The sequence below is a fragment of the Pipistrellus hanaki genome (genome assembly GCF_964339955.1).
Source record: "Pipistrellus hanaki genome assembly, chromosome: 1".
NCBI classification, from domain to species: domain Eukaryota; kingdom Metazoa; phylum Chordata; class Mammalia; order Chiroptera; family Vespertilionidae; genus Pipistrellus; species Pipistrellus hanaki.
Genome location: NC_140503.1, coordinates 72643472 through 72670955, shown reverse-complemented (window position 1 = coordinate 72670955; position 27484 = coordinate 72643472). Strand labels below are relative to the sequence as shown.

The following is a 27484-nucleotide window of genomic DNA, read 5'->3' as shown; positions in this document are numbered from 1 at the left end:
TTTGGATTGAACCTTGAGTTTGCCAGGGACAGAAAGGAGGAAGCATTAGTGCAAAGCCTCAAGGTGTAACAGAATATGGTGTGCATAGAGAACAATGTGTTTATTTTTTAATATACAAAATCATGTTACCTCCAAATACAGTTATATATTGTCCTTTCCATTCTGGGTACATTTTATTTCATATTGTTGTCTCATTTTCCCAGCTAGCAGAACTTCTAGTACAATGTTGAAGTGGCGAAAACAGATATTCTTGCCTTGTTCCTGTTCTTAGGATGAAGGCTTTTAGCCTTTTCCTGATAAATATGTTAGCTCTGGGTTTTTCATAGATGCCTTTTATTTCATGGATGTTAAAGTTTTTTTTTTTTTTTAAATACTATTGTACACTTAAAAGGTAGATTTTATGGTATGTGAATTATATCTCAAAAAACAGAGAGGTCCATAGAGCTTTTCAGTAATACACAAGTCAGAGGGATGGCAAAGTGAACTTCCTTTGGCAAATAAAATTAGTCTCCTTACTTAAAAAAAAAAAAATTTAATATATTTTATTGATTTTTTACAGAAAGGAAGAGAGAGGGATAGAGAGTTAGAAACATCGATGAGAGAGAATCATCGATCAGCCACCTCCTGCGCACACACACACACACACACACACACACACTGGGGATGTACCTGCAACCAAGGTACATGCCTTTGACCAAAATTGAACCTGGGACCCTTCAGTCTGCAGGCTGACATTCTATCCACTGAGCCAACCCGGTTTTGGCTAAAAAAAATATATTTTTTATTGAGTTTTTAGAGAAGAGGAGGAAGATAGAAACGTTGATGAAATATGGATCGGCTGCCTCCTGCACATCCCCTACTAGGGATCAAGCCTACAACCCAAGCATGTGCCCTGACCAAGAATTAGAGTGACCTCTTGTTATATGGGACAACAGTCCACTGAGACACACTGGCTGGGCTAAGGGACTCTTTCTGTAACAAATTCTAGCACCTAAAACAAGCACTTGGTAAGTCCTCAGCAAATGATTACCATAGGCATAAAAAAAAAAGTGGGGGAAAGAGGCATGAGAAATTAAGGTGTGAAAGACATTTAAAAATTATATCATGATTTTATTTATTTATAATAAACTTTTAAAATATATTTTATTGATTTTTTACAGAGAGGAGGAGAGAGGGATAGAGCTATTATAGAAGCGTCGATGAGAGAAACATCGCCCAGCTGCCTCTTGCACACCCCCTACTGGGGATATGCCCGCAACCAATGTACATGCCCTTGACAGGAATCAAACCTGGGACCTTTCAGTCCCAAGACCGACGCTCTACCACTGAGCCAAACCGGTTTCGGCAAGGTGACTCATTTAAACCATATATAAAAGCAAGGGAAGTTGTATCATTGAAAAAACCTAGCAACTTATTTTCTCTATTGCTGTCAGGTTGGGCAAATTTACCTGAAAAAGCACTGGGTTGTCTCCCCTCACTGTATCACCCACAGCCTAAGGATCTCTGAATCAGACCCTCACCCCAGAGAAGGAATCTTATAGACAGGTTATCCCTCTCTCTCTTCCTTAGATACCTCCCTCCTACAGAATCACAATGAGGCTGGGGACAGAATAAGAGCTATAATAGATTAAGGGGAACATTAAAAGGATATGTGGGGTACATTTCTAACCTTAAAAAGTTACATGAAGACATGAAGCTCATTCCTATTTCTTGTTTAAGAAGCTTATCAGGATTGACAGAAAAGTAACCAATCTTTCCCAAGGAAAGCAACTTACTTTCCATGCCCTTGCCTTTTCTAAAATCACTGATATTGCTATAGGGGAAAAAAAAAAAAAAAAAGACCAGCTAAAGTTGGAATTCTGATTCCTGTAAGGATAGGAACCAGCAGGTTCAGGATGAGGGGCCATTATTCAACATCTTTTGAGCACCTATTAGGTGGCAGACACCATGTGCTCTTAGAGGCAAAATCCATGCCCTCAAGGAGCTTGCAATCTAGTGAGGGAATGAGGATGTAATTATTCTAGTCATAAAACTATTAAGTGCTAGAGATAGGAACAATTTGTCCCGAGTGTGATGATTCATTGTAAGATATTGAGAGATTTCTCAACTGTGGTACTTAGGATTCTGACAGAATAGATGTGTTGGGCACAGCAAGCTTAAGAACATGGTCAATACATGGAGTAAAATTCATGGATATGGCAGGAAAATTTAATGAAGATCAAGCTGGAAAAGGCCTTAGGTCTACACTTTAGTTTACACTTATGATGGCATCATAAGGGCCTTTCTGCCAACATGAGCAATTTGGAACCAGAGACATCTGCCAAGAGCACACTGCAGTGAAGATGAGGGGTCGCTCAAGCAGTTAAAAATGGAGAATGGATATGATACTAAGTTGACTAAACATATGAAACTATAGCCCTAACTGGTTTGGCTCGGTGGATAGAGTCAGCCTGCAGACTCAAGGGTCCCAGGTTCAATTCCAGTCAAGGGCATGAACCTTGGTTGCGAGCACATCCCCAGTAGGGAGTGTGCAGGAGGCAGCTGATAGATGTTTCTCACTCATGAATGTTTTTAACTCTATTCCTCTGCTTCTTCTCTGTAAAAAAATCAATAAAATATATTTTTTTAAAAAATACAAAACTATTATATAAACAAGAGTCCAAAGAATAAATTAATCCCCCAAAATCCAAGATTTATAAGGATTTTTTATGGCTATTTAGTGCCTCCTGGTGGATAGATGAGACCTTCCCAGCATTAACAGCATCAAGGCAATTTGGTGCAGTGGTACTTACGACAGAATAGATGTGTTGGGCACAGCAAGCTTAAGAACATGGTCAATACATGGAGTAAAATTCATGGATGTGGCAGGAAAATTTAATGAAGATCAAGCTGGAAAAGGCCTTAGGTCTACATTTTAGTTTATACTTATGATGGCAGCATAAGGGCCTTTCTGTCAACATAGTACAATATATAGTACAGCCACTTGCTAGTTAGCTTCTGCAGAAATCTGCAGATTACAAGGCACTTAGTTGAATCTATTGTAGTTAAAGACAGACCCTCCAATGCTACCAGTTCACATATAGTACAATAAATGATCAAATGCTAAATTAAGTGGTCAACTAGCCACCTGAGCATTCATAACACTAAGCCATTTACAAGGCGGATTAGACTTGTAGACATAGAATAGAGCCATTTTTAAAGATTAAGAATCCAGATTTGGGGCAATCATGGACAAAGTATCCTGGGATCCTGCAAAGGACACGGACCGAAGTTTAAGTATTTGAAGCCCTCTAAGTAATGGAGATTTTATGGAAGTTTGAGCGGAGGTGATTACAGTACCCAAGGATTTTAAGACTGACATTAAAATATAAAATGGAGAAATTAGGTTATTAACATGACCACGTAACTAAACTACTAAATTTCAGGATACTAAAACAAAAGCCGAAAAGCCGGTTTTGATCCTCAAGGACCCAAAATAAATTAGCAAATGTTATGTGGTCACTGCATGGCTAAGGTAATAGAAACTTCACAACTGTTAGCTCAATTTTTGTTTTCTTTCTCACCTTGGGATAAAGACAGGTTAGCCTACCCAGACCACAATCTTAAGATTCTAGTAGTGATGGGGTGAATAATTCATTTGCACATGTTTTATCAGGAACACACACAAAAGTGCTATTAGATCACTCTAATCTAGCCATTCTTTTACTTCCCCAAACTCATTTAATTTACTTCTCAAATACTAATCAGGGCTACATGTCATCCAGAAAATAGTTTTTCACTTTAACTCCTATTCCTTAATTCGTAACTAAGAACTTCCATTCCACAATACCAGCACTTCCTCAAAGGAGAATTAAGTCTTCTGACATCTAAGACAGACTAGGATGATAAAATAATTCTTACACTCAAAAGGCCAAACAATTTTTATTTTCAAAAACAACTTTATTCATGACACATTTTAAAAAAACTCCCACCCCTTGGAAATGAGCTAGAAAAATAAACAAAATCCACCTCCCACCTCCCTGTGCCCACTTCCTCCCATTCCCTCCAAATAAAAGGGAAGGAAAAAAAAAAAAAGGAAAAAAAAAGCAAAGGAAAAACAAAACGAAACTGAAAAACAAAAAAAGTCACCAAACCCCCCAAAACAAGGTAGTGCATTTCCCCAGGGGGAAGGGGAATTTACACTGGAGCCGCTGGGAGCGGAACGTAGATCTTCCGGCTACAGAAACCTGCAAAGAAAGACACTCAAAACAGAAAAAGAAACACAAAAGGAAACAAAATAGATCACCAGGCATCTGAAGGAACAGGGAGCCAGAAAAGAGGGGTGGGATGGGTGGATGACCTGGCAGGACAGGAGCAGGCAGGAGGGTACTGTGAAAGTGAGGAAGATGGAGGGAAGGTAACAAGCAGAACAGTTTGGTGTCCTTCCAGAGCCCTGGGTTTAAAAAAAAAAATCCCTCCTACCATCCATGCCCACCTACCCTTGAGCAGCCCCCAAAGGGGTGAAGTGGGACAGGGAAACAGTGGGAGCAGCTTGCACAGTTGAGTCGAGTCCATGGCGAATCCCCAGAGTGAATAAGCAGCCTCCTGCCCCACACCCTGGGCCTTCCCCTACTCCCCAAAGCAGGTCCCTCCTCAGCAGTTAGTTATGGGATTCTCCCCCCTTCCACAGTATATCTTTTTTTTTTTTTTTAAATATTTTTTTTTCCATCAAGGTCATCTTCTGTTTTCTTTTTTTTTTTTAATTCTTTTTTTTTTCCTTCTTTCCTCTTTTTTCCTCTCTCTCCTCCTAATACACACTTTTTTTAGTAAGGGGAATACCATGAAGTCGCTCTAGCCCGGCCCCTGGAAGAAAGAAGGAGAGTTTGGTGTTAACACAATCACTAGACAGTTCAGAACAAGCCCCTCCCCATGGGCCCTCACCCCAGTTAAGGGAAGGGGGGGCAAAGAAAATTTCCAAGTATACTAAAACTAATCCCGCTAGCTCAGAAACAGTGACACAGCTGGCAAATGGGAGGGGGAATTAACAAAATTATTCTCCAAACAGTGGCAATAGAGAAGTGCATCTGAGACAAAGGAGCAAGGAAAGGGACTCATTGTATGTAGTTTTCTGGATTCTCCACAGGTGTACTTTAGGCCCTCACCAACAGAATCTAACTCCTGGAGCAGATAGGTAAATATTATGAAAAGCCCAGGTCTATATACCTAACTTACCTATTTGAGTGAAGAGAAATAAAGCAAAGCAACATAGGCACTGCAAAAGACTGGCTCAGTTAAAGAGCAAATATCTCAATATCCTCCCACATGGTTGGCTGAGGAGGATCAACTAGCCTCTGGTACTCTTCCAAGGAACCTTCAAACGTCAACACCTCCCTAACTAAGAAAAGCAAAAATGTCCAAGCTGTATTTTTGCTGCTCTGAGGCCCTGTTCTTCCAGACCGTCTGTGTAAACCCATTCGGCCACCAACTCTCAAGAAAAATCATGCTGGGGGAAGAAGCCTGTCTCAGAACAGAGTGGAGAAATTCAGCCCTTATGACCAATTCCTGCTCCAGAAAATGATGAGACTGGCCGCCTGGCATGGCCTGCAACTACCTTCCTCACCCTGCACAGGCAGGAGACCAAGTCCCTGGAGACCAAGGGGAGGGTAAGGGAAGGTTCCTCAGATCAGGAGAGAAGCATAAAGGTTCATGGGACGTGGGGGAGAGGAGCAGCCCATCTATCCTGACCTGTAGACACGACCCCGGGGCCTGCTGTTAAAACCACTGTAGAATCGAGCGCGGGAACTGTTGTAGTTGGTGGTCCGGGCACGGTATCGGGCTCGTGGGAAGCCCCGGTCTGTTGTGCTGATGCCTGGTCTGTTGGTTCGTTTGGGGATTACCTGAGTGAAGGGTGTACAATGTAGAGCTTTAGTCAACCTAGAGCGTTTACATAGAACCAAAATAGCAGTGAGCATGGGGCTTACCTTGATTTGTCTTCCTCTAAATAGGGATTCATCTAAGGCCAGGGAAGTCCTCACTGACTCTTTGTCTGAGAACTCTATATATGCAAACCTGCAAAAAAGTGAGACGTTAGCTATCTGAGAATGCAAATAGTAGCTCATAGGTAATATTCAACTTGCAGGCATGCTTTATTTGGGCATAATGTGTTCACCCTTTAAATTATTGGTCAAAAAAATAGTCATACCAGCCAGCTGGCCACATTTTTAAAAAAATGTATATTTTATTGCGCCTTCAGAGAGGGAGAGGGATAGTGAGTCAGCTGCCTCCTGCACACTTCTCACTTGGTTGGGGATGTGCCCGCAACCAAGGTACACGCCCTTGACTGGAATCGAACCTGGGACACCTCTCCTAGTCCACAGGCTGACGCTCTATCCACTAAGCCGAACAAGCCAGGGCTAGCCACATTTTTTTAATGAGAATTTTTTTAAAAATATATATTTTATTGATTTTGTACAGAGAGGAAGGGAGAGAGAGAGTTAGAAACATCGATGAGAGAATCATCGATCAGCCGCCTCTTGCACACCCCTACTGGGGATATGCCTGCAACCAAGGTACATGCCCTTGACCGGAATCGAACCCGGGACCTTTCAGTCCCCAAGCCGACGCTTTTTAATGAGAAATTTTAATCAAAATGTCCAGCTACTCTTAGAAAATTGTAAAACAGGGTATATAGGGCCTCAATTTCCATATGACAGAACCTAGTAAGGCCAAGCAGAAGCTGCCCTTCCCCTTCTAGTTCATGATCCCATTCATACTTAGCCTTCACCTTTATTTTGTCTGGCCCCTCAAAGCATTTATGTGCACCCTCTGAAATGCAGATTTGGGCAAAAGTAGGTTTACAGTTGTGAGTAAGCAAATTTATTACATATTCTTCCATATCTGCCACTGTGAACCTACTTTACCCGCCCCTGTACATCAACATTAAAGCCGTAAGCCCTAGTGGTTTGACTCAGTGGACAGAGCGTCAGCCTTCGGACTGAAGGGTCCCGGGTTCAATTCTGGTCAAGGGCACATGCCCTATTGCAGCCTCCACTGCCAGTAGGGAGTGTGCAGGAGGCAGCCTATCAATGATTCTCTCTCATCATTGATGGTATTATCCCTCTCTCTCCCTACCTACCTGAAATCAATAAAAAATTTTTAAAAAGACACTTGTTTGAACGGCAAGTTAATCTAATCCCCAATATAAAATAATCTTATTTTTATCTATTTATTTAAATCCTCACCTGAGGGTTTTTTCCCATTGGTTTTTAGAGTGGAAGAGAGGGAGAGAGAGAAATATCGATGTGAGATAATCACATTGATTGGTTGCCTCCTACAAGCACCCAGACCAGGGTAGAGGCTATAACCGAGGTATGTGCTCTTGACCAGAATTAAACCCAGGACCCTTCAGTCCGAAGGCCAACACTCTTAACCACTGGACCAAACCAGCTAAGGCTAAAATAACCTATTTTTAAATTGTGACTAAAATGACCCCAATATACTTCCACACTTACCCCTTGGGATGGCCACTAAATTTGTCACAGAGTATGGTAACACGGTTGACTGAACCACAGCCATGAAAGTGTGCTTCCAGCTCTTCTGCTGTTGCACCATAGTCCACCTGTGAGGAGATATGTATATATATGGAAGGGGTTACATTTCAAAGGTACTGGATAAATTCCCATCTCAATAGATACACTGCTTAGCCTGTGAGGTATATGTTAACCATCCAGAGGAAGGTATATCAAATCTGGTTCTCCAAGGAACTAATCTCTTTTCTTTCCAACCTCAGAGGCTGTGTTGATTGCTATTACTTTTTACCAACTCCCAACACTCCCTCAGCCCCCAAATCTACCACCTATCCTAGAGATGTTCCTTTCAAGGCTTCTATTAAATATTCCCCAAAACAAAACCTCCCACCAACCCCAATCTGGGCCTTAGTACATACATTGCCAACATAGATGGAACGGGCATCAGCCTCCATCTTCTCCTCAATAGACATGATCACTGGGCCAGCTTTGGACGGGGGGGAAAAAAAAAAATCAGGAAAAAAAATTATTGTTTTTTTACTTGACTAATATATGCACCACCTCCATCCCTAGTGAACACTAAGCTTTTGGTCTGTTCTTTGCTATACCCATTGCCTAAAATAGTGCCTAGTAGCACACAGTAGGTTCTCACTAAATATTAGCCAAGTGAAGAAATAGGATAATACAATCTTAAAAACAAAAAAAGAAAAGAAAAACAGTACAGAAATCCCCTCCGTTCCCAAATCAAGTCCTTAATGAATAGGTTTGGTTGAAATGATGAGTAAAGGGGAAGCCCCTGCAGCTGAGAGGTTTATCTCAGGAATCCTAACTAAGGAGTCCCCAGTTTAAGGAAGAATTATTAAGCTTGAAGGTCAAATGCCAGCTGGCAATCTCCACACAGGGCAGAGATAGACTAAGAACAAAGAGAAATATATCTGTAACGGGGACAAAGGGAGGCACCCACCACCCTCACCAAAACAGCTTGCTTCACAAAGGTCAAAGGAATCCACAACGGACTGTGGCCGCCGGCACCTGGTCAGTAATTGATGACAAGCTGTTCCAAAGTCCAGGCCAATCTGATCCCGCAAAACCCTTCCAACCCGGGGCCCGGCCCCGCGTGCAAGCGCCGCTCACTCACCATTGCCTGGAGGTGGACTCATGTTCATCTGCTTCTCCACCTCGTTCTGCAGTTCTTTTAGCTTCTCGGCTTCCTCCTCCATCTCCCTGACTCGAGCTTTAATCGCTTCCAGCTCCTGCAACGAGCGGGGGAGGTATGGAGAGGAGCTGAGGAGGAACCGCCGCGGGGCTCTGCCCGCTCTCGCTCCGCACGCGGCCCCGGCCGCGCTCGGCCATTTCCCTCACCCCACGCGAGGGTCATTACGACAAGAAATGCTGGCAGCCTCCTGCACACCGCCACCGGGCGCCCGTGACGCCCCAATCCGCCGGCCCGGCCTCTCGGGGCGGCCGAGGCTCCGGGCCCGGCCCCAGCCACGTTACTCCCCGCCCACCGCACCCCCCGCCCGGCCCAGGGCCTCCCGTGACACGGCCGGTCCGCCGCCAGCTCGCTCGCCTCCTTCCCTCACCGGGTCTTCAATGGCGCCGTCCCCCGGGTCCCCCTCGACCAGTCCCGGCTCCTCCTCCTCCTCCTGGCTGCCGGGGACTCCCGAGCCAGGCCCAGGGCCTGGGGCGCCCGGTGGGGCACGGGGCCGGGGCGGCTCCTCTTCAGGCTCGGGCTCTGGCTCGGGCTCCAGCAGCAGCTCCTCAGACTCCAGTTCCTCAGACTCCAGGCCGTTCCCGTAGTCCCCTGCGCCCCCCGGGGCCCCCTCCCCGGCCTCCCCACCGGCCCCGGGCACAAGATGGCGCCGCCGCCCCGGCCCGGAGCCCCGACCGCCCGCAGCCCCCGCTGCCGCTGCCGCCGCCGCCGCCGCCGCCATCGCCGCTCAGACTGGGGCCCGCCGCCCAGCGATTGGAGAGCTGTGCGGGCCACGCCGACGACTCATTAGTCAAGCAGCCTGCCCGTCATTACGGGCTAAGACTCCATTGGGTAATGTTACTTGGCAATCAAATAAGACCCCACCTCCGAGGCGGGAGATGGCTCCAAATTCTCAAATCCCGGTAGGTGAAACCGGCCAGTCAATCAACGCGCGTCCCACCTCCTCTCAAGTCCTTAGGTAACAATACCGCCACGCTGTGACGCCTTTCCTGCTTCTTCCGTTTATGGGCGGGTGTAAGGGGTATAAGACGCCCCGTGATTGGCCGCTGGCTAGACAAGTGGAAAGGACCAATCTTCCGATTGCCTAGACCCGGTGGCTCAGTCTCAGAAGTCGATTGGCTCGCGAAGGGCTGACGTCCGTTTTGATAGATGGCCCTTGCCCTCAAATGGCACGCCGGGCTTCCCGCAAGGGAAAACCCAGGTCACATGACTGACTAGTCTTAAAGTGGCCACCATTTGACACTACTGGTTGTCAACTGTTGGAAGGTATAAGCCGGACACATTGCGGCGGTTTCTGGAAACTGGTCTCCTAACCAGAAAAGCACCCGTAGATGGGAATATTGCTTGAAATGGAGGTTCCCAAGAAGGAGCTTGCTTTTTCCCCATTCAAGTTACTGGTACTACCATCCACCAGGTCTGCCCAACAGGAAAGCAGGGAGGAATCCTTGTTCCGGAGCTCCAAGGCCCGAGTCCTCTCGTTTTGGTGAGGGTGGTGGGTGCACGGACGTATTTTCCGAGACCTCTGCGCATGTCCCAGTTTCGCCTGCTCCTTATCTCTCTTGGACTTTTTTGCTCTATCCCCTTAATGGGCCTCTCGACTTCCAGGGTCGCCCCTCCAATCAGCACCACTCCCAGACTGAGTGTGCTCCCCCCTCTTGCTGTCCAGATAGCCCCCAAACTACTCACGTGGCTTACAGACCTCAGGACTAGACAACTACACAAATGTTATTTCCGTTCCAATGCGTGTACCTGCACCCGTTGGTGCCCCTACGTGCAGCTCCTCTTCAACAAGAACGCCGCAAACCTCTTCTGAGAAGCCTTCCACTAGCCTCCCCTCCTCTCCCATGGGGGGCAGGGGAGGGGGCTACTTCACTGTGGCCTGAATTATTTTGTGTTGCGTTTCCTAACTAGGTCCTGAGAACTTGGAGATAAGAGTCTGGATCCTAGTTATATTTGCACCTCCACTGTGGGGCAATATATTGTATATACCTAGACAGAGCTAAGTGTCCAATAATGTTTGTTGGCAAAGGATGCGTCGACTGAGGGTCTGTGTACCACCCTTCATCTTCAGTGCTTTCCCAGCCCCCAAACCCTCCTTCAGACCCCAGAGGAATTTCTCCGGGTAGGATCCCACCACACTGTTGCACTATTAGATACCAGTGAGACCTAGTCCTGGAAGGCAGGGTTGTCATATTTCAATAGTGACCCTATGCATTTTTTTTTAAATGAAAGAACAGAGGTACTAAATCAGCAAGAGGGATGTTTGTAGCCAGACCAAGCCATGGTTTGAAAGCCAGTTTAACATGAGCCTAACCAAATAGTTCAACAACCCCAATAGGACCTGGAGGATTTGGACTAGAGGGCATCCCTGTTTGCAAAAACAAAAGTCAAAAGCTTCTCAGTATACCCCACTCTCCCCCCATCACTCACTTTTTCCTCACAAAATCTTACCTCAGAATCAGGGGAACTTGGAGCAGAGTCACAGTCACAGTTGTTTGAAAATTTCTTCATCAGCTTCACTGGTTCGGGAGAACTAAGTTCAGCACGAAAACAAGCTCTTAAATGTGAGTTCACTGGAAGAAAAACCTTTTATTCTATACTTAATCCAATGAAGATTTGGGTGTTTAATCTAAACAAACCAATTTAGAGAAATAGGATTATTTTTAAATGCCTTCATTCCTAATTTTGTTGAGCACTTGGTTTTGTAGCAGTCACAATCTTAGCCTCTTTACTATATTATCTCATTTCAGTCTCATGACCATCCTAGGAAGTATTTCCAAAACTGTAATCTTTTTTACAGATGAGGAATAAGTAAAGTAACTTGCCCAAGTCATGAAACTAATTAGAAGTGAGCAGGGAATTAAAAGTTAGTTTGCAAAGTTCAGATCCATCAAAATTACTGTAAGGTTTGTTTTAAAACACAAAGATTACATTATGTATGATGCTGAAACTGGAAAAAAACTAAGTTCCAACAATAGACAAGTATTTAGGCAAACTATAATATATCCAAAGATTATTATGTACCTATTAAAAGGTCTACACAACCCTAGCTGATTTGGCTCAGTTCGATCCCCAGTATACAGAGCGTCGGCTCTCAGCCTGAAGGGTCCGGGGTTCGATTCAAGTCAAGGGCATGCACCTTGGTTGCAGTTTCCCCAGCCCTGGTCAAGGTGGGTACAGAAGGCAACTAATCAATGTGTCTCTCTCACATTGATGTTTCTGTTTCTCCCTCTACCTCCTACTTCTCTAAAAATCAATAGAAAAATGTCCTGAGGTGAGAATTAGCAAAAATAAATAAATAAAAATAAAAGGTTTACACATAGTAGTATGTAATAACATACAAAAATTTTGGTTAGTCTAAAAAAGTAGAATGCAAATTTGTATGTAAAGAATGATTAAAACTATGTATATCTTATTTTAAAAAATAAAAACAGCCTAAACTGGTTTGGCTCAGTGGATAGATTATCAGCCTGTGGACTGAAGGGTCCCGGATTCAATTCTAGTCAAGGGCATGTACCTTGGTTATGGACATATCCCCAGTAGGGGGTGTGCAGGAGGCAGCTGATCTGTTTCTCATCAATGTTTCTGGCTATCTCCCTTCCTCTCTGTAAAAAAATCAATAAAAATATTTTTTTAAAAGTAAATAAAATAAATAAAAAACAAAAACAAAAAATTAGGTATTGGGGGTAAAAAGGAACAAGAACCAGTGTAGGCTTATCTTTGGCTAAATGTACCAAAAGCTTTTAAAATGTAATTGTAGCCTTGACCGGTTTGGCTTAGAGGATAAAGCATCAGCCTGCGGACTCGAGGGTCCCAGGTTCGATTCCGGTCAAGGGCATGTATTTTGGTTGTGGGCACACCCCCAGTAGGGGGTGTGCAGGAGGCAGCTGATCGATGTTTCTCTCTCAGCGATGTTTCTATCTCTCTTCCTTCTTCTCTGTGCAAAGTCAATAAAAATATTTTTTAAATACAAAATATGTGATTGTATTTCTTATTATCTATTCTAAAGAAATAATCCAGCCTGGTGGGTGTGAACTAGGAGGGCATGGTTTGATTCTTGGTCAGGGCACATACCCAGGTTGCAGGCTGGATCCCCAGTAAGGGATGTGCAGGGGGCAGCGGATCAATGATTCTCCCATCATTGATGTTTCTCTTTCTCCCTCTGCCTTCCTCTCTTTCTAAAATCAATAGAAACATTTTATAAACAAAGAAATAATCTAAATACTGGAAAAACATTGGAGAATTAAAATATCCATCAAAATGAAAAAAATGTAAACAATTTTAACGTGCAATTGGGCATTTTTAGGAAAATTATTGTACAAACATAGATGTAATTTTTAATAGTCATTATGCCTTCAAAATAGTTTAATAAAGAAAAATGCTTGCTAAATAATAATCAGAATTGTAGTATACATTACGTATAAGTGTGATCATAAAATATAAGCATAGATAAAAGATGGGAAAGCAATTGCCAAAACATTAATAGTGGTTCTTTCTGGGAAGTAGGATTATGATTGATCTTCTTCTTTATAATCTTCTATGTTCTATAATTTTCCCACAATATCATATATTATTTTTATTTAAAATTTGTAAAATCGCCAACTTCCAAACTTACTCTAATAAGCATGATTACTTTTTTAAACACATTAAAAAAAGGATATTTGCATGGTGTCTTATAAAGATACTTCCCTGTTAGAAGGCATGGGTTCCATCTTATTTATATTTACCCATTGCTTATTCCTATGTGCTCAATAAGTGATAACTAAGTGAATCATCTTCTGTAAAATATGATTTAATTTCTTGCCTGTTATTGATCTTTAAAGAACATCAAAATGATGACTCTGAGAATGATTATTTTATTTTATTTTTTGAGAATGATTTTTAAAAATCATTTAATGATATGAGATTCACCCATTATGCATATAATTTTCCTTCAGTAATAACCTATTGGGTCGGCAACTAAGTAATTGCGGGTTTCACACATATATGGCTTCAGTTGAATTTTTAGGTTTGCAGACGTAGTACAAATGTAAAACACATTTTGTATTTGATAGTTGGCTATTCAGCTGTTAATCAGTAAAAAAAGTTTTTTGATCTGTTTTGTAGTTTTTGTTTGGCGTTTGTTGAAAAATGGAAAATCAAAAGGAACATTTTCGTCATATTTTGCTTTTTTATTTCCGCAAAGGGAAAAACGCATCGCAAGCTCATAAAAAGTTATGTGCTGTTTATGGTGACGAAGCCTTAAAAGAACGGCAGTGTCAAAATTGGTTTGCCAAATTTCGTTCTGGTGATTTTTCACTCAAAGATGAAAGACGCTCTGGTCGTCCAATTGAAGTTGATGACGCCCTAATCAAAGCAATAATCAATTCGGACTGTCACAGTACAACACGTGAGATTGCAGAGAAGCTTCATGTATCACATACATGCATTGAAAATCACTTAAAACAACTTGGCTATGTTCAAAAACTCGATACATGGGTTCCTCACGAACTGAAAGAATCACAGTTAACGCAACGCATTAGCAGCTGCGATTTGCTAAAGAAACGTAATGAAAATGATCCATTTTTAAAACGACTGATAACTGGCAATGAAAAATGGGTTGTTTACAACAATATCAAGCGGAAAAGATCGTGGAGCAGGCCAGGTGAATCAACTCAAACAACATCAAAAGCTGATATTCATCAAAAGAAGGTTTTGTTATCAGTTTGGTGGGATTACAAAGGAATTGTCTACTTTGAACTCTTACCACCCAACCGAACGATCAATTCTGATGTCTACATTGAACAACTAACGAAATTAAACAATGCAGTTGAAGAAAAGCGGCCCGAATTGACAAATCGAAAAGGTGTTGTATTCCATCATGACAATGCAAGGCCACACACATCTTTGGTCACTCGGCAAAAATTAATGGAGCTTGGTTGGGATGTTTTGCCACATCCACCATATAGTCCTGACCTTGCACCATCTGATTACTTTTTGTTTCGATCTTTACAAAACTCCTTGAATGGTAAAAATTTCAATAATGATGATGATGTCAAATCGTACCTGATTCAGTTTTTTGCTAATAAAAAACAGAAGTTTTTTGAACGTGGGATTATGATGCTGCCTGAAAGATGGCAAAAGGTCATTGATCAAAATGGGCAATACATTACAGAATAAAGTTATTTAGTTCCATGAAAAAATTGTCTTTGATTTTCTTTAAAAAATCCGCAATTACTTAGCTGCCGACCCAATATCAATAGAGAGCTGTAGAATTTTGGGAAAACTGAAACTCAGTGATGTGCCCGAGAAGAAGGAAAAATATGTTAATAGAAGTGAATGGTCAGTGCAATTGCGAAAAGGAGAATTAAATCAGTAAAACAAGTTTTGTCCGGAAGGGAAAAGTTTTCTTACTAAACATAAATACTAAACATAAATACTTGGTAATTCAATGTCCATTTTTGACTCTTGCTTTGAGAAAAAAAAAATTCTTTTTGCTTAATTTTATTTATTGATTGATTTTAGAGAAAGAATCGTCTATTTGTTGTTCCATTTGTATATGCATTAATTGGTTAATTCTTGTATGTGCCCTATGGGGGATTAAACCCACAACCTTGGGATAATGCTCTAACCCAGTGGTCAGCAAACTCATTAGTCAACAGAGCGGCAAAACACGGCTCGAGAGCCGCATGTAACTCATGAGCCACAGTTTACAGACCACTGCTCTAACCAACTGAGCTACCTGGCCAGAGCTCTGCTTTTTACCAGCTACAATAATTCTCTATAATCTAGAACTACTATTAGTCACACATGGGTATTGAGACCGTGAAACAATGAGCAGTCTAAAATAAAATGTGCTGGAAGTGTCAAATATATATCCAATTTCAACGACTTAGTATGAAAAAGAGACTATATCTTTATTGTTTAATATTAATTTTAGGTTGAAATGGTAAGTTTTTATATACTGGGTTAAATAAAATATTATTAAAATTAGTTTTACCTATTTTTTTGTTTGTTCTTTGAATCCTCACCTGAGGACATACTTATTGATTTTAGAGAGAGGGGGAGGAAAAGAGAGAAACATTGATATGAGAAAGGAACATCAATCTGTTGCTTTCCTGAATGCGCTCCAATTAGGAATCGAACCCACAACCTAGGTATGTGCCGTGAGCAGAAATTGAACTTGAAACCTTTCAGTGCACAGGACAGTGCTCTAACATCCTGAGTCACTCTGGCTCATTTTCAGTGAGGCTACTGGAAAATGTAAAACTACCTCTGTGGCTTGTATTCTATTTATATTGGACAGTGTTAATCTAGAACCTTAGAGCTTGATTGTTTTACTCTATTTTGAAGCAGACTCTCAATTTTTTAAAAGATATTTTTTGTTATTAATCCTCACTGGAGGATATTTTTGCATTGAATTTTAGAGAAAGTGGGAGGGATGGAGACAAAGAGAGAAAAACATCAATGTGAGAGAAACACATTGATTGGTTGCCTCCCGGCCAGGGCCAGGGATTGAGCCTGCAACTGAGGTACATGCCTTTGACTAGAATCCAGGACCCTTTAAGACTAAAGGGTGGATGCTCTATCCACTGAGACAAACCAGCTAGGGCTCTTTCTTTTATAAAATAAAAGTAAAAATAAAAAAATATGTATGTATGTATGTAGGTATGTATGCATTGATTTTAGAGAGGAAGGGAGAGGGAGAAATATCAGTGATTAGAGAGAATCATTGATCAGCGGCCTCCTGCACACCCCCTACTGGGATGGAATCCGAAACCTGAGCATGTGCCCTGGCCCGGAATCAAAGCATGGTCTCCTGGTTCATAGGTTGACACTCAACCACTGAGCCACACCTGCGGGGCCAGGCTCCAATTCTTTCTAGTCAAAGTCTGGCCCTACCTACTTGGATCCCTAGGTCTGCCCTTGTATATAAGTGGGGTGGCCATTTAAATGAGAAGGAACCTCTGTTTGGCTGCTTAATTTCCATTCTGTTTGGTTAACTTTTTAAAAATTTTGTATCTAAAAATCTTATTTTAAAACACTGTACCAGAATTATGTATTCCTTATTAAAATATCAGAAAATAGCCCGGCTCTGTGTTGCTGTGGTTGAGGGTCGAGGCATGCACCAAGCGGTCCCAGTCAGGGCACATGCCTGGGTTGTAGACTCTCGATCCCCAGTAGGGGCATGCAGGAGGCAGCCAATATATGTTGATGAATCAATGTTTCTATCTCTCTCTCCCCTTCCTGTCCTCTTGCTCTAAATTCAATAAAAATAAATAAACAAAATCAATAAAAAAACATATTTTTAAATATATTTTTATTTATTTTTTAAAATATATTTTATTGATTTTTACAGAGAGGAAGGGAGATAGAGTTAGAAACGTCGATGAGAGAGAAACATCGACCAGTTGCTTCTTGCACACCCCCTACCGGGGATGTGCCCACAACCAAGGTACATGCCCTTGACTGGAATCGAACCCGGGACCCTTCAGTCCGCAGACCTAAGCTCTACCAGTTTCAGCTAAAATATATTTATATTGATTTCAGAGAGGGAAAGAGAGATAGAAACATCAATGACAAGAGAGAATCATTGATTAGCTACCTCCTGCATGACCCCCTCTGGGGATTAAGCCTGCAACCAACCCAGGCAAGTGCCCTAACCAGGAATTGAACCATGACCTCCTGATTCATAGGTTGATGCACAACCACTGAGATTCCCAGCTGGGCAATAAAAACATTTTTTTAAAAAAACATCAGAAAATACTGGTAACAAAAAGAATAAAACAAAATCACCCATAAAATCCACCACCCAGAGATAATCACTACTGATATTTTGGTATATACCCTTCCTGAAATTTTCAACACAAAAATACACATAGAGGCATGTGTGCACACATTTATTTATTTTGGGGAACATACTGTATAGTATTTTCCGGCGTATAAGACGACTTTTGAAATGAAAAAAAGTCAACCGAAAATCGGGGGCAAAAGACCAAAATTGCACAAAAATTACCTGCAGATCTTGATGGCAAAGTAAGTCTTTTCTTTGAAGTGGGGGGTAGTCTTATACAGCGAATATAGGCCTAAACCTATGTTTTAACTGTAAAATTAGGGGGTCATCTTATATGCCAAAAAATATGGGTATATTATTTTTCTTTTTAAAAAATATATTTTTTTATTGATTTCAGAGAGGAAAGAAGAAGAGGGGGGAGAGAGAGAAGCATCAATGATGAGAGAATCACTGACTGGCTGCCTCCTGCACGCCCCCAACTGGGGATAGAACCCACAATCCGGGCATATGCCCTGATTGGGAATCGAACCCTGACCTTCTGGTTCTTAGGTTGACACTCAACCACTGAGCCACTCCAGCTAGGGTGTATATAGTATTTTCAAATCTATTTTCTTTTTTATCCAATAAGATACAGAAACATCTTTCCATATCAATATTTTTCCAGTTTCATTTTTAATATGTATTTTTATTGATTTCAGAGAAGAAAGGAGAGGGAGATGGAGATAGAAACATCAATGATAAAAATCATTGATCGGCTGCCTCCTGCATCCCCTACTGTGGATTGGGCCAGGCATGTGCCCTTGACCAGAATCAAACCCGGGACATTTCAGTCCGCAGGCTGACACTCTATTCACTAAACCAAAGCAGCTAGGGCTCCAGTTTCATTTTTAATGACTTTACTTGTCACCTTAGAAATGAAGCCTTTCCTAACCACTCTATTTAAATTTGAAATCTGTACCTTCCATTATTTTTTTATTTTGAATTATTTTTCTTCATAGCATTTTAAAACATATATTTTTATTTATTTCCAAGAGGAAGGAAAAGGGAGAGAGAGAAACTTCAATGATGAGAGAGAATCATTGATCGGCTGCTTCCTGCATGCCCCACACTGGGGATGGAGCCCACAACCCCAGGGTGTGCCCTTGACCAGAATCAAACCTGGGACCCTTCAGTCTGCAGGCTGATGCTCTAGCCATTTAGCCAAACTGGCTAGGCTCTTCATAGCATTTGTCACCTAACATTAAATGTTACATTCATGAATATTGTGAAATTTATTTATCTGTTATTTGTTTCTCTTACTAGAATGTAAGTAACATGATGGCAGAAATCTGTGCTTGTTTGTTCACTTCTCTACGTCAGTGCCTAGAACTATGCTTAACACACAAAAGATGTTTGAATATTTTGCTACATGAATGACTGAATGAAGACTATATAACATTTCATTATATTGTTTTCTGGTTGATTGTTAAAATACTGTAATTTATTTATATTTCACCTATATCCACATTTAAGGCAGCTTTTAAAGTTTTCAAAGGATCTTGTCTTAAGTAAAAACACAGAATATCTACAATCCAACAATTTGCTAAAATTGTAACTAAATGTTGCTTAACTTTAACCAAAAGTGCCATTTGGAGAAATAACATTTATAGAAAACTGAAAGGTAAACAATCCACCTGTCCATTTAGTCTAAAATGAGTCCCTTTGACCAGAATCGAACCCAGGACCCTTCAGTCCACAGGCCGATGCTCTATCCACTGAGCCAAACCAGCCTGGGCCATGTTTTGTCTTTTGAGTATTCTAGTAAGATGTTGCTTTTTGGCAAGTATAAGTTAATCAATTATTAAACCAAAAACACTGCAGTGGAGATAAATGCTCTAGCTATCATAACCTGAAGGTATTAACTATTAAGAGCATCCAATTCCCCTTTCCCCTAGTACCATGTTCACCAAGCCACTCTCAAATTTTAAGATGTCCTACCTGTATATTTTTTATTTACAGAGAATGGAAATGCAACCCTGCCTCTAAGCAATATACTTCCTTCTACAATTTTAACACATAAACCCAAATATTTTATTGCATTGGATTCTAGAAAGACTAGAAAATTCTGCTTGTAATTTAAAATTAGGATCACTATTTCTGTCAGACATGATTTTGATGTGGTCCTCGACTAGAAGTACAGAGAATGGGCTAATTCCTGTAGTTTCCATCCAGCTTAGCAGTTTGCATGAAAATGTCTGAAACCAAATGTCTCAAGGGACCAGGAAAGGAAGCAGGAACTTCATTTTTGCCAGACTCTTTTTAAGTCTAAATAAAGTAGGCAACAGGGTATATTGGGAAGAAATGCTCATCATCACACGCTTCTGATTAGAGTTTGAACACAACTGGGGACCTGACTGCCATCATACAAAGATCTTTGGTAGGCTTTCTTTGTGCCGTCCCAAAGTACCACATACACACCACCTCTGAAGGCTTGGGCTGGCACAGATGGAGTTCTTAGCTTTAGGCATTTGACCGAAGTGGCAAGATAGGGGAACAACTCTGATTTCCTATCTCAACGCTTTCCAAAATCTCTAATATTCCAATGTTTGCCTTTAACAAAGAGCATGACGAGATGATTGGATCAAGAAATGTCCTGGGGTGGTGGGGGAAGAAGTCAATTGGGGGAAAGGAAACATATGTAAAACTTTAGACAATTAAAAAAAATTATAAAAAGAAAGAAACATCCGGACCCCAGGCTACACAGTGTAGAAGTCACAAACCCTGATCAGTCCTTCTCATTAAACTTCTGGGCTTTATTTATTATTTATTTCTTTAATACGACCATTACATATTACACAAAAATAAAAGTCAAACGAACTTGGTATTTATAAATTATTAAATAAAAATACAGGAATATATATTTATATTTATAGAGCTTTCTCTTTTCTTCTAAACTAACCAAATCTTTCTCCCGCCATTTTGTGATTTAAAAAAGTAAAATAGTGTATGCCCTAGAACAAGTGGGGAGTGGGCTAAATAATCACAGGACCCAGTTGCTCTACTTCTGCTCTTTCCTTGGCCTAAGCAAATCCCTATTTGCCCCTTTGAGCTCTGGAGAAAAGGAAACACCCTCTCCACCCATTTAATCTCTGAAAAATAGCAATTAGATTTATGTCCCTTATTAAAAAAAAAAAAAAAGGAATGGGTTTAAAAACTAGGAGCCATACTCAGGCTTCCTGGCCAAGAACTAATCCCAAGGAACTATATGGCTCTAGAAGAGTCTCTACTTTTCCCTGACAGAAGATTCTCTGGGGTTTCCATTGCCCCTCAAGAAGGGCCAGATAGTTCAAAACAGCTCACTGTGGTCCCACCCAAGCTATGCTTCTAGGAATCCATACCAACCCCCTTTCACTTTCAGAATACAGCCCCTCCTTCCACCCAGGTGTGAAGGCCTCAGAGTAGGGCATCTCAGTAACCATGGTCCCCACTGCCCCTGTTTGCTAAAGGCCCCCAGAAGAGCTAACATGGAAAGGCACCCTGGAGTAGAGGGTAGGGTGATAAGTCTGCCCCAAATCTGGGGGAGCACAAGCTCCAATTTGGAGCTGATGGTCTAGTCAGTGGTTTTCTAACTTTTTCAGCAGCAAACCCCTTAATGCAAATAAAATCTTACCCTGAACCCCGACATGTAAGACAACTACAAGGAGAGCTGTTCTGTTTGAGGGCAAGTAGTCCAGCCTGCTCAGAGTGCCACCCTCTGCCCTCCCCTTTCACCTTCACTTTCCCCAAGGACTCCTGAGGCAACCCCTAGGAAATGCTGGGGCTCTGCCAAGCAGTTTGAAAACTACTGGCCTAGTTAGTCCTGAGCAAGTCAGAGACACCCCCACCCCCACCCCAATGGCCTGCCACAGAGCAGCTCTGAGTTCCTAGCATCAGCATACTCAGGCCAGGCCAGTGGCACATGCAGCCTACCACCTCCCCCATGAACACCATTGAAAAGTGCAGCCCTCGCTCAAGCGTAAAAGTTTGGGCTCACCACCTGAGGCCAATTTTGGTCCCACATTTTAGTGAGTACAACTATGTTGCCACCTTCTGGGACCAAGTGAAAAATCTCCAAGAAGAGTTAACCATGGTCTAGCTAAGCTGATCAGTGCTCAGGGTCAAGGGCAGGGTTCTAGAGCACTGAGTGTGGAGAAGTCAGCATCGGAGAGCAGCAATTTTAGCACCTTAGAAAGTGCAGCAGTGAGGTCTGGCTCAGGGCATGCATTTGGAGTGAAATCATCTTTCTCAAAAGAAAAAGCTATCATCTGAATCTGTTCTAGAGGGCTGTGAGCGCTAAAGTTAACATTCGCAGACTCTGAGGTACAGACAAGTAACACCCATGCAAGTAGCGTGGCTTCAAAGAAAATACATATGCTTCCAGATCACGGGAAGTACTCTAGAACCCAAACACCTGGCCCTTGACAAAGCAGCATCAGAGCCCACCACACGGAACAGGCCAGGCACGAGTACACATCACCCTCACACCCACGGGTTTCAGAGCTGGAATGTTCCTCTCAAGGCATTAACAGTCTCACTGAGACATCGTGCAGGACCCAGACTGTATTCCAGATCAGCATGTACGTCTCCACTCAGAAGGAAAATTAATTAGAGCCCCAATTTAGAGTTTACGTTTGGGAACATAAGGTCCCAGAGATCGGGAACACGTTAGGCACCAGTGTACCCCAGTGGGAGAGGAAGGCAGCGGGCAGGTCCAGCTACCAACGCCTCTTCCCACTGCAGGCTCCGCAGCCCTGCCTTTCTGTCAGAGCCCAGGAGGCAGCAGCAAGTGCATGACGCACAAGGAAGGGGGACCGTGGAGGAACAAGGCCAGCTGTAGAACTGCACTTCTCTCCAGAGCCCTGCTCACGACTTTCTGCAGAGAAGTGCCCGAAGCCCTCAACTGCATACAGTGTTTCTCCCTCAGCCTTGAGGCAATGGGACACGGGAAGGAGGGAGGGGGGGACTGAGAGTGAGGCAGAGAACTGCCCCTGCTCTTGCCACTGCAAGAGGGAATGTTTTCTCCTTAGTCCCACTACTGCCAGATCAGACAAGCAGCCCAGCATGCACATGAGCACGCATGCACATGCACACGCATGTCCAAGCAGCCCCCTGTCGCAGCCACCTCTCTCTATCACCTGAGAATCTGAGCTTCCATTCAAAGGGATGTGCCCTCTGTGTTTCCCCCAAATCCCACTCATCCAATGGAGATGCCAGCCCCTTATGCAAGTTCGCCTTCCTCAGGGCTGCAAACTGAGCTCCAGCTGGTTTCCTGGGCCCACACCTGTAGGCATGATCCCTCCCTTCTCCCCTCCCCCTGGAATGACTCTGGCCCCCTGACTTTCCAGATACATTCTCCAAGGTCTCCAGTTCACTATTCCAACTGCCTGCCTGGCACACTCAGTTCCCTCACACACTATCCTGCCCCTTCCCATCCTAGTTCCATGCCCATCCATTCACCCCACTTCTTTTAAGGGCATTCTCTGTTCAGTTCCTGCTTTCCTGTCCCCCGCCACACCTAGCCCACTTGGCCCTGGACTTCCTCACTTGCTGGCAAAAAATGCTCCTACAGTTACCAAGGCCCCCAGCGCCACGGCCCCCGTCAGCACTGTTCTCACTGAGGCCCAGTTCCCCTCCCGCAGGCGTCGCGCCTCCTCCAGGGCCCCGTCCCCGTACAGAGCTGTGAACTCCGCCTGTGGGAGAGAAGGGAAGCAGGAGAGAAAGGAGAAAGGGATATCAGGAGAGGAAAGAGGCAAGAGGAGAGGGAGAGTTCCAGTTCATTCACTGCAAGCACTACCCCACGCCCAGCCCCGCTCTGGCCAAAGCTAACTGGCGGCATCCCCTCTCACCCCCGTGAGCCCCTGGCTTATCTGCCTTCCCTGCCTCAGGTGAATCCCAACTGTTCCTTGGACAAAAATTCTGCTAAAAACATAAAATAAAATAAGAAATTCTACTCAGAACTGGCATCCTTTGACTAGTCTTGCCTGACCACCACCCTCCCTGAGTCCTGCCCCCATGCCAGTGGACTCAAGTGTAAAATGACGTCTGAATGCCATTTGTCTGCTGGCACTCCCATGGGGACTGTGGGTTCTGTCCTCTACTTTAGACCATGTGCCCATCCAGTGATGACTGCATGGCAGCCCCGGAGGGCAACATCTAGAGCCATGCCCATAGCGAGGGCATCTGATTCCACCCAAATAAGGAGTCTCAGCCCCCATGCCTCATTCATTCCCAGCACAGCCTCCCAGCCTCCGGCAAGAGCACCCCACCCTTCCCCACCCCACCCCCCCACGCCCCTCCTGGCGACCAGCTTTGCAGAGGGATGTGTAGAGCAGCAACTGAGAAGCTTCTTACCCAGCCCCCACTACTGTGGATCCAGTCGGCCAGCCGCGTCTCCAGGTAGGCCACCATCCACTCCTGTACTTGTCCCACAAGTGGCTCCATCTCCTTGTTGACACTCTCAGCACACAGAGCAGCTCCGAAGACAAAGAAGGCCACAAGGCGACCCCAGTTGGGGCCCCCTTGGAAGAGTTCGTCAGAGACCTGGGTGAAGCGTTGCTGGGCTGAGCCCGGGGTCACATGCAGCTGAGCCGCCAGGTCAGAGAAGGTGCGACGGAAACGAGTCTCGAACTCGTCTCCAGCTGCCCGCATGGCTTGGTGCAGCGGGTCAGCTGCCGGGCCCTCTCCGGGACCCGCTCCACAGACATAACCCTTCTGCCTCAGCTTGTAGCCTACGAAGTCTGCCACCAGAGCCCGTGTGTCTGGGGCCGAGGCTGGGGTCGCCATCCGGGCAGCTGTAAAGGTCAAGGGTGAAAGGCTGGCATGAATATATAGGGTCAGAGACACAGAATGGGGCATTTCAGGTTTGGCCGACCCAATGAGACAGGAAGGAAGGTGGGAGGGGATGTTCAGAGACCACTAGGCAGGGAGAGGCGACAACAAGGAGATTAAATCCTAATGACGGGCCAGGGCGTGAGGGGCTGACCATTAAATTCGTCATATCCCGAATTAAATGTAAATAAGGTAATTTAAAACTACTTTAGATTTTACCCACAATAAGACAACACCAGTTCCATGACACCCTACAAACCCCTCTCTGTGGCACACAGCTTTGGGCTACAGAAGAGGCTTAGCACCTCCCCAGAGGTAAGATGTGAAGATGCTGGCAGAGGCACAAGATGGGGGAGGAGACAGGGGCGGGAGGGGAGGGTGGGGGAGCCACAGGGTTGCCAGGGGCAGAGAAGGAAGGGCACACTCACCCAGCCTGGATGGCAGCTTTCTTAGGACCCAGCACTGGTGGCAAGGAGCCCCCAGCTGGGGCCTTTCATCCTCCCGGCCTGCGTGGAGCCCTGGGAAGGGGAGGAGCATATCAGAGCTAGATGGGGAAGGCCTGGGGTTAGGGTCTGGGCTCAGAAAGGCTGGGACTGCAGCTCCCAGGACCAGGCCCCCGCCTCCAACGCTCTGCCAGCTGTGTGGCCGAATCCATGTTTAATGACTGTCCTCCCGGGAAACCCAGGGCCAAGGGCTTCCAGCTGACACCATCTCTACTCCGGTCTCCCCCCAGTGCAGCCCGAAGACCCAGCTCCTCCCTCACCCCAACCCTCAGCTGTCTCCAATCCCCCCTGCCTGCCAGGGTAGGGATCTCACGGGTCAGGCCGCTGGCTGCCGGGATCCAGGCCGTTTCCTGGTGCAGGAGCTGGGAGGGAGGGAGAGTGGGAGGAAGGGAGGGAAGGAAGGAGGGAGGAGAAGGGGGGAGGGAGGGCCCGGCGCCTGGTGATGATGGGGCCCAGAGATGCGTCCAGAGAGAGGGGCGGGGCTGGGACGCTGGCTTGGGAAGGGCCACAATTCGGGCAGAGAGAGGGCTGCTGGTGGCCCAGAAGGGCTGGCCGAGAGGGCACTGAGGGCTGGGCTGGGCTCCTGACTCCGGAGGCTGCCCGGAGAAGCTGTCTGGGCGTCAGCAGGCCTCGGAGCGAATTCAGCATTTACGGACGATCTCTGATGTTCCCTGTACTTGTTGAACTTCTCTGGCCCGGAAAAGCAGCAGTTCCCGTACCGGTGGGAACTGCCTGCTAGATGCCTCGCTCTGTGGAACTGGCACACACAACATGGACACCAAACATCTCACTTCCTCTTTTCTTCGGGACTTTTAACCCAGTGCTCTGCTGTAGGCTGTGGCTTTGTGGCTCCCTAGCCAGGACTTGGATCGCAAGTAATTTCTGCAGGTAACTTTTCATCTTCTTTCTTTTTGTAAGCATATTGGTTATCTTTTCCTTCTTACGGAACATACAAACTCGTTTTCATTATGAAAAAGTCATAGAGGTATAGAGAAAAAAAATATATACAGGTTCTCAATTTCCCTCTTCCCCTCTCACAGTTCCTCCTCCCCTCCTGGAAGTTGCCAAAGTTAATGTTTATTCTCTCAGATTACATATACATGCACGCGTATGTATGTCTATTATTATATATGGCAGAGCATTTATACAGGGCAGTTCACAGCTGTGAAGCTGTTTGACCACAGCTGATCCACATTAGGGCATTCTCGGGCATTCTGACGGGCCCAGCCGCTTTTGCAGCTGGCACTTCCTTCAGCTCTATTTGGAGAGATCTCCATCCAAATGCCATAAAGAGGAAACCCAGTTCTCCTTTCCTGCCAGTTCCCTTGCTTCTATCTTCAGTCCAAGCCTTGGTATTACCATCTGCCCCTATGGTCACTGGACAAACAAGGTGTTCTCTGTAACAATCATAGTAACAACTAACACATGTTGAGAACTTTTTAGGTGCTAAGTGCTTTCTTTACATGCATGATATTTTATCCCCACACCAATCCTTATTCTGTTTTATCCTCATCCATCGGAGAGGTTAAGTTGCTCAAAGCCACATACTGAGAAGCTGGGATTCAACCTAATTCTGTCTCCAAAGCTTGTCATAACACCGTATTGCTTCACGGGCACTCTTCACTTCAGGCCATCAGTGTGTTACCATGCCGTTAACAAGCCCAAACTCAGTTCTCTCCTGCATTCTGAACACATAGCCTTTTCCACTCCTTTATGACCACTAGAGGCCAGTGCATGAAATTCATGAATTGGGGGGAGGGGGTGGCCCTCAGCCCAGCCAATGCCCTCTTGCAGTAGGGGAGCCCTTTGGGGGGATGTCAAATTGCTGCAAAGGCAGGAGGCTCCAGCCACCACCAGCTGAGCGGTGCTCCCCCTGTGGGAGCGCACTGACTACCGGGGAGCACCTTCTGTGCTCAGCATCTGCCCCCTGGTGGTCAGTGGGCGTCATAGTGACCAGTTCATTTTCGCTGTTTGATTGATTTGCATGTTAGCCTTTTATTATATAGGATCCTTTCAACACTCTCACTTTTTCTTTGCTCTTGGGCTGATCTTTCCAGCTGCTAGCAGCCACGTCGTTTCCTTCTTCTGAGAATAACTTAATCTAGTCCTTCGTTTGCCATCCTGATTTCTTCTATGACATTTGTTTGAAATAAAACATTTTTAAGTCTCAGGATCCAAAAATATTTGTCTTCAACACATTTATTTATAAGCTCTCTTTGAGAACAGGAACTGAATTGTATTCACTTTTATGTCCTCACAGCCTAACAGACCTTCAGTAAATGTGACTGAATAAATCACTCAGTGTCTCTGGCCAGTTATGGAGCAGACCTAGTCAGACGTTTAAAGACAACTGCAGTGGCTATTTAAGACACAAAGGCTTATTTGGAATAAAGGTTCAGTGTCAGTCTGGAGCTGCTGGACCAACACAAATTATATTGGGTTCAAAGCTATGTATTTTAAGTATCTTCTCAGACTAATACCACAGAGCCAACGAATGGAAGCTCAAACTGTAGACAGTGCAACAGAGCTTTTGCTAGAAAATCTCAGGCCATATAGGCTAATCTTGGACATTATTCTGTTAATGATATATTTCACCAGGGCAAGAAGACAGTTGTAAACTGGTTGACTGCAAAACAAATTAGTG

The 27484-nt window shown here is 44.3% G+C and overlaps 1 protein-coding gene across 3 annotated transcripts; it reads right to left on the bottom strand.

Moving 5' to 3' along the window:
- Positions 1-4651: 4651 nt before the first annotated feature.
- LOC311611424 (bcl-2-like protein 2) lies at positions 4652-25275 on the bottom strand. Of its 3 annotated transcripts, XM_084863653.1 has the most exons (9): positions 25154-25265; positions 24766-24855; positions 23861-24300; positions 8644-8758; positions 7925-7992; positions 7491-7597; positions 5961-6048; positions 5725-5876; positions 4652-4842 (listed from the first exon to the last, which is right to left on the bottom strand). In XM_084863653.1, exons 3-9 carry the CDS (start codon positions 24290-24292, stop codon positions 4803-4805), a joined length of 1002 nt encoding a protein of 333 aa, XP_084719779.1. In that variant the 5' UTR covers positions 24293-24300; positions 24766-24855; positions 25154-25265; the 3' UTR covers positions 4652-4802. The 3 variants fall into 3 exon arrangements, with proteins under 3 accessions (XP_084719779.1, XP_084719777.1, XP_084719778.1); XM_084863651.1 differs by lacking the exons at positions 23861-24300; positions 24766-24855; positions 25154-25265 and adding an exon at positions 9089-9454; XM_084863652.1 differs by lacking the exons at positions 4652-4842; positions 5725-5876; positions 5961-6048; ... (1 more) ...; positions 7925-7992; positions 8644-8758 and adding an exon at positions 20263-23199 and having other exon boundaries at positions 25154-25275.
- Positions 25276-27484: the final 2209 nt, after the last annotated feature.